The 7472-nt window shown below is 38.1% G+C and overlaps 2 protein-coding genes across 2 annotated transcripts in view; one reads left to right on the top strand and one right to left on the bottom strand.

Moving 5' to 3' along the window:
• The first annotated feature begins 135 nt into the window (after nucleotides 1-135).
• On the top strand, nucleotides 136-6980 carry LOC311262678 (protein lifeguard 3). Its single transcript, XM_084362270.1, has 12 exons — nucleotides 136-957; nucleotides 2130-2419; nucleotides 2519-2586; nucleotides 2696-2760; nucleotides 2877-2930; nucleotides 3055-3105; nucleotides 3238-3277; nucleotides 3427-3464; nucleotides 4219-4306; nucleotides 4657-4752; nucleotides 4887-4940; nucleotides 6109-6980. The coding sequence occupies exons 2-12, from the start codon at nucleotides 2146-2148 to the stop codon at nucleotides 6256-6258; spliced, it is 978 nt and encodes a 325-aa protein (XP_084218396.1). The 5' UTR covers nucleotides 136-957; nucleotides 2130-2145; the 3' UTR covers nucleotides 6259-6980.
• The window catches only part of dars1 (aspartyl-tRNA synthetase 1), a 35911-nt gene continuing 35099 nt past the window's right edge, over nucleotides 6661-7472 (bottom strand). Inside the window, exon 18 of the mRNA XM_084362269.1 lies at nucleotides 6661-7239. Within this exon, the coding sequence (XP_084218395.1) occupies nucleotides 7148-7239 (92 nt within the window). The 3' untranslated portion in view covers nucleotides 6661-7147. The remainder of the gene's footprint in view (nucleotides 7240-7472) is intronic.

The following is a 7472-nucleotide window of genomic DNA, read 5'->3' as shown; positions in this document are numbered from 1 at the left end:
ATGTCACGCCAAACCCGGAAGCGAGGAGGGAGCTACAAAAAACAAAAAAAACAAATTAGTACTAATTTTATTTAATCTAATTTAATTTGATTTAATCAATGCATAAATGATGAGTATATATTATTAAAAAGCGGTGTTATTTGTTAAGAAATGTTTTTGTGAAAATTGTGATGTGCTTCAAGAAACTTATCTCGTATGTGTTAAAAACTAGCCTACATGTACCTAATTACCAGAAACTTTAACGGACAAAAAAATGTGGACGTTTTTTAGGTGCTAATTGTAACTTCATCATGCGGTTTGAGACATTATTTTAAGATCGAATTTATTCCCATTCAAAGTTCATTTCAAGGCTGTAAAACAACATCCGTACTTAAGAGTTATATTTTTGAGGCTCTTGTCCAATATAACCCACTCTATCCATACAAATGACTCCCGCCTTGATTAATTATTTGTATTTTGCGTCAATATTGGAATGGAGCCTGCCTTCCGTTGACTTCTAAATAATTTAGCGACGCCCAGCGTTCCTGGTGGGCAACTGAATAATATTAGACTGAAGCTCAAAATGAGACAACACACAGAAGGCTGTCGGACAACTTAAAGGAAACATTATAGGCCTTTGGAAAAAAAACATATTGTCAGATAACTGCTAAAAAAAAAACCCCAACTCATCTTGGAGGTAGTGTTAACCTATCATCTTACTAATGTTTGTAGGACAAAGTTTCACACAAGCCTGTGTTTGTTTTTTTGTTGTTGTTTTTTTCCAATCTTATTTTTATCATTTCAAATATGAGCTTAAAGAAGAGGAGTCTCCACACTCTCTGAGACAGTGACAGTGTGAGTTTCACTGAACATATCATGTTACAGAGATGACATCCTCCCCTGGTGCAAGTCTGCAAATCCCCAAGGAGAGAAAGGACTGAAGGACACAGGGCTCCCATCTTAGGCTCAAGCCACCAGGTAAGTCACATTTCTTCTTTTGTTCTCCTGATCATGTTTGTTTGTGTTGTTGTCCTTGAAAGTATATTTTCAGTGAAGACTATAATGAGCATTCAGAGTCTCATTTGTGCCATTGTTCCCCTAGAAGTTTCTAGTATGATGAGGTTATCTTATATGGTGTCTTATTTGTCACAAGTACACGGACATAACTACTTGCAGCAGACAGTGAAGACAGAACTTGATATTGTTGCCTTTGTTACACGGTGGTTTTGTTTGTGTTATAGTTTTTGTACTGAAATATAAAGATTGTATTTAGTGATATTGAGACAATGATACGTAAGGCACATAATAATGAATCAGATAACAGTTTATAACATACTGACCAGACAAGGTTGGTGGTTATGTAATATATGTTCACACTTTTCAGCCTTTCTGTCCTTTTATTCTTTCTTTCATTCTTTTTAATCCGTATCTAGCTTATGTGATGTCTTTCATTTAGTGCTGTTTCACATTTGTATTTAACCGCTTTCATGTCATGTAGCCTTTTGAAAATGTACTTAAAATTTTTTTTTGTATTTATTCATGGTGACATTTTGTGTTTTGGATTTTCTTTTATTTCTTTTTTTTAACTTCTAAGTCTCTGCTTGTATCTGTTTGGCTTGACCTAAAAGTAATAATTTAGTTAAAGTAAAGATATCATGTTAAAATATTAGGCTACTATGGTAAAAGTGAAAGTCACCAATACAAATAGTACTTGAGTAAAAGTATCTGGTATTAAATATGCTGAAGTATCGACGTAAAGTAGTAAAACTCATTTATACATATATTCACGTGTATGTATATACTGTATACTGTGGGTCTAGTGATTATCAGCGTGGCTGATTATCAGATCAGTTATTGTTCGTCTGTGAATCTGTTTTTTTTCCCTTTGAAATCTGATTGCCAAAATAAATAAATAAATAAATAAATAAAATTACAATTAAAAATGCACTTTTGCTCTGATGCAGCCAGCAATCTGCAAAATACCTAGCCACTAAAGTAACAATATTTGCTTCCTAAGTACAAGTACCTCAAACATGTACTTTGGTGCAGTACTTGAGAAAATGTACTGAGTTACATTCCACGTGTCACACCACTGCTACACGTACACTCTAAGTCTAACGTAGCTGCTCACCACATATCTTCTCTTCAAGGTGGTCCGGCAAGAGCATGACGTCTAAAATTGATAATCCTCCACCCTACGAGGAAGCTCTGCAAGTGCCTAAGTATGGAAACTACCCCCACCAGCCACAACATGGCTCCCCTCTTCCACCACCTCCATCTTACACCCCGAGTCCCGGCATGTGCCCTGGCCCGCCTGGCTACTGGGGCCAGGAGGGTGTCTACCCGCGTGCTGGGATGTGGGCAGCCCCTGGCTCTTCTCCGACCGGGCTGCCAACCACAATACCAACTCTGTCTGCTGGAGTGCCTGCAACCAACCCAGGTTCTGAGGAAACATACAGGAATTTATTTCATCATATGCTGAATATATATTTAGACTAGATAAGAGTAAATGACCACTTTGCTGTTCTCAATTCTGCAGGAGAGATGGAGGATTTTCTGAGCACCCAGTGGGAGAGCACATCTATCCGGCACGCCTTCATTAGGAAGGTAAGGATGTCCTATTGTGTGATTTTCCTGTTCAGATTGCTAATGACTGTTAATACCATCTACAGCCACTGAAATCTTTTCTTTTTCTTGCTTTTGTGTTTGTGGGCAGGTTTACTTAATTTTAGCCGCACAGCTTGCCGTCACCTTTTCAGTTGTTGCTGTCTTTACATTTGTGTAAGTGTCCCTGTTCATCATCCCAGTCTAATATGTCATCCCACTGCTTCATGTATCCGATTGAGGGTGAGAAACTGTCCACTCCTCAGTGATCCCTTATGTCTGTGCTTTTACAGTGACCCAGTTAGGCAGTTTGTCATCAGATACCCTGGCATCTACTGGGCATCTTTGTGAGTCACAATCGAAACAATGTCATATTTGTAGTGCAATTAAATCAATAAAAAGAACATATAAAGAACAAATAATAGCTATGTTATATACAGTAACAATTATTAGTGATTTATCTCTCCATAGTGTGGTTTATTTTGTGGTTTACTGCATTCTCGTCTGCTGCAAAGAGCCGAGGTAAGCATGGCCTGTCCTCGGCCTGTGAGACTAAGTTAGAAAATAGTTTCACCGCATTTAATGTTATGTGTCATTTAAATATTCATAAGCTGTTTGTTTACATTTTAAATATTCATCACAATTTGTGTTCAGGAGGCGCTTCCCATGGAATTTCCTGCTGCTGGGAGTATTTGTAAGTATTGTTTGCTGGGCGTGAGGCCAATATTGTTAATGGAGCACCAGGTCCATACGGCAGAATTAAAAGTGTACAACAGGCAGTAAGAAAGAAAAACACCAGGTCCAAATACACTTTTTTATGACACATTTTTTTCTATCTTGCAGACTCTCGCCTTGTCTTACATGTGTGGAACAATTTCGAGGTTTGTTTTTTGGCTCAAGTTTTGGCAATACAACACATATATAGGGGCGTCGTGATATACAAATATTGAGAGTCGTGATATTTAAAAATGAAATATTGATATCGTGTTAAAGGATCACTATGTAGTCAGAATCTTGGATGATGTAATAATACAAACTCAGAAATATTTATTTTGTCTATAACTTAATAAACAAGCTGTTCTCAGAGGAAACGTAATCGTGATGATCTTACAGATTAAACTACACAAAAGTACACAAAGTAGCTCGACTTTAAAGGTGGGAAAGAGCTTCATTGACAGTTTTTTTATGCTTAAACAAACTGCAGTAAATAAACAATCTCTTTGTTTTTCTGACTGAATAAACTGAATAAACAAACTGACCTTTAAGGACAACACACTTTCAAACTGTTTTACTTTGTTTATATGTGGCAGACCCTGCCACCTTTCTAGCTTCAAACAGTGTTCTGGGAACCTTATTTTCCTCTGAGAACAACTTGTTTATTCACTTATGGAAAAAACTAGTTTGTGTAATTACCTCATTAACATGTAAACATTAAAATTCTGAGTTTACATTTCTTCTCTGAAACTACATAGTGCATTATAATTGTCTTATTTTTTCAAATGTTCTATAGTTATCGTGATATCGTGACGGCCCTGACACCACACAAACACAGCACATGTTGCTAATGTAATGTGTATTACACCCTGTGATAATTTATGTTTTCTTGTCTTAATCACCATATCCGTCTTTTTACAGCTATTATGACACAAAAGCCATCTTCATCGCCATGGGAATAACAGCAGTAGTTTGTATAGCTGTCACAGTCTTCTGCTTCCAAACCAAGGTAGATGGATAGAGATGTAAAGTGCGTCTCTCTGTAGCTCAGCAGCCCGTGGCTTGTCAGAGGATGTCTTTGTTGTCAGTGTAAAAGAACGCCTTTGTCTCACATTACAATGGGGCACTGCGTTCCTTTAAATATTTATGACATTTCGGGATAAGACGTGAATCCAACGTGTCTGTCTGATGCAACTCGAGTTGAATCAGTTACATTTTTTCTGTCACATCCATCCTCAGTTTATTTTTTTATTTCACCTTATTCTGATCCTCTTTCAAATGATCTCCACTGCTCTTTCATGTGGCTTAAAGCATACCGACTTCACTTTCATCCTGTTAATGACTTGTTTCTCATCACAGGTGGACTTCACCTCCTGCGGGGGATTTCTCTGTATTGCCGCTGTTTTACTCATGATCGTTGGGATTGTAACGGCCATTGTGCTCTCCTTCCAATACGTGAGGACTCCTTGCTCAAATTCTTTAATTTATTCTCTCTACTGGTGTTTCTCTGTGTGAGGAGTAGCAGCTCAGTAGGGTGCATCTGTTCGACTGAGTTCACATTTAAAGGCCTTTCTTTTGTCAATCAACAGGTCCCTTGGCTGCATATGCTCTACGCTGCAATTGGAGCCATCGTTTACACTCTGGTGAGTCTACTAACTCGAATAAAAAAGTTATTACAAGGTTGTCGTCGAATAACTAGGGGCATAATGATCCTTACTTCCCAAAATACACAACAGTTGTTCATGAGACCTAATAACACGCCTTCAATTAGCCATTTCTGAAGCATTTAATCCATCATGTTTGTCTTGATGTTGGTGCAAACCAAAAGGGTTTATCACCCTGGGAACATGAAGGTGCTCAGTAATCTACCAATAATTGTATCCAATATAATTTGTAGTTAATTGATGCTTTGGTCTGAGAGTGGTTGAAATGTGCGTCAGTGTCCAGCATTGAGAGGGTTCATTCTCTCATTCATGGCAATGTCAATGTGTCCAAGTATTTAGACCAATTATTTAATTATTTGTTTGACTGCTGTGACATTTTGTAGATATTCATTGTTTCCAGAGGATGCATCCCAACTAACTTCGGCGATCCTCAGACTAGCAACACTAGTAGGCCCACTATTCTCACTTATCCAGCAAAAGTCCACTCAAAAATGAATGTTTAGTCATTATCTACTCATGCGGGTAGTATATCAGGTGAAGTTTTGTAGTCCACAAAACATTTCACAGAACAAAGAAAGTTGTTTATTTGGTTTAGGCTTAAAAAAGGTCTTGCTCTTCTTCCCCAAACTACATGGAGCACCTTTAAAACAAGTCCCCATCTACTTCAGTTGTTTAGAGAATGCCACAACACTGTTTGGCTGTGAAAATCCAGAAATGTTTTGCGGACTATGAAACTTCACCTGACTTTCCATCCACACTGGGGACAAAATAACAAATTCATTTTCATTTCTGGGTGAACTGTTCCTTTAATGACCTTGCTGGTCCCTCAACTTTTTGCCAGTCCATCCTGGAGGTTTACATTTGCTCTGGGTTCGAGTGAAATATCTCAACAAGTATTTGGTGTGTTGCCAAGGAAATTGGGACCTCAACATGATTCATAATACCTCTGGTGATCATCTGTCGATCAACCTGTACTTTGTTTTTCGTGCTAATAAGATAATACTAGTGTGCTAATAGGCATTATATTAGACTATATGGTCCAGATGTTGTGAAGCTTTGAAACACCATTCTCCACTCAAAGACAATAAAAGCAGACAAACACGTGTTCCTTCTGCTTCTGATGACTGAACTTTGCTCTGTGTTTTAGTTTTTAGTATACAACACCCAGCTTCTTATTGGAAATCGGGAGTTGGCCATCAGCCCGGAGGAGTACGTCTACGGAGCTCTCTCCCTCTACATAGACATTGTTCACATCTTCCTCTTCATCCTTCAAATCAGTGGAGCTGCTACTGAATAGTTTGGACTTTCGGGATATTGTCTTTTTGTTTCATAAAAGATAATGCTTCATGTACACGTGTGTCAATTCCAACATTGCTAGCTGGTAATGGAACAACCTAATGGTTCATTTAACCATATATAAGTTTATTTTTTACATCAGTAACACTTGAGCACTTTGATTTATTCTTGCACTGGATTGAAGGAGGGCAGTGAATTAAGTTAGAACAACTGTGAACGAGGAGGGAAACTAAAGCGTTGCCCTTTGTAAAGTTATTTAATATTTTATCTTGCCTTTTTGTTTCAGCAAGTAATATTTTAGTAAATCACGCACGCTTCATGTGCCCGTTAGAGAGTACGCTGTGAATGATTACTTCTATCAAACGTTACAGACACAACAAATCATTCAAACAAGGAGACCAAGTTGTTTTTGATTTCTTTTTTTATTGTTTGTCTTCAGTCCTCTAATTACATACAAAACACCTGGAGTTACAGTTATGGACAGCAACCATTAGTCCTTAGTCAGTGCTGGTATAAGGAGCGACTAAGAACTGTATTAAGGTAGTTTTATAACATCTCCATAGAAAAGAACTTAGACAAACACTGACTCGTTAATTAAATGATGCATTAAGTCTCTGCAGCTTTACACCGCTGGCCAACTCCTCTTTCTCTTTTATGCATTTGTTATTTGTTGCTGTAAGACAACTACGTACACCAATCAATAAAGTACACCCTACTATTGCATTCTCTTGTCTTATTGGTTAATCAAAGTGGCACGTTAAGAGTCACAGGGTGGCACTAGCTCCTCTACCCTTCTCCCTTCCTCTGGATTGTGGATTAGTATTGTTCCCCATCACCAAAATCTGTGTGTTAATCCAGTGATGACTGGGTTTGTCTGTGAGGTTGAAGGTTCAAGGTGTCAGGCGCTTGGGGTCACGTGGGAACATGGAGGTCTGACGCACGTTATGGAGACCCAGGTACAGCATGCAGACTCTCTCCAGGCCTGGGAGGGACGATAACTCAAGTCAATCAACAGATCTTTATTTTTGCAATTAAAAACCTAGAAGACACCTGGAAACATTCACATCAGGCACATTTCAAGCTCATTTCAAACTTCATCACATTAAATCAGTTGTAACTGTGCTATAAACACCCCATATTATGTGTCATAATAGCATTTTACTGGGGATGCAACTTTATGCATATATTTTTGATAGTTGGCCACTACTTTGATAG

The sequence above is a fragment of the Pagrus pagrus genome (assembly GCF_965226575.1).
Source record: "Pagrus pagrus genome assembly, chromosome: 9".
NCBI classification, from domain to species: domain Eukaryota; kingdom Metazoa; phylum Chordata; class Actinopteri; order Spariformes; family Sparidae; genus Pagrus; species Pagrus pagrus.
This window is presented reverse-complemented; position numbering and strand designations above follow the sequence as displayed.

Coding starts and splice junctions, on each gene's coding strand:
- LOC311262678 (XM_084362270.1), top strand. CDS start 2,146: ATGACGTCTAAAATTGATAATCCTCCACCCTACGAGGAAGCTCTGCAA. Junction 2,931..3,054: donor GGCATCTACTGGGCATCTTT/GTGAGTCACAAT, acceptor ATCTCTCCATAG/TGTGGTTTATTTTGTGGTTT. Junction 4,941..6,108: donor GAGCCATCGTTTACACTCTG/GTGAGTCTACTA, acceptor TCTGTGTTTTAG/TTTTTAGTATACAACACCCA.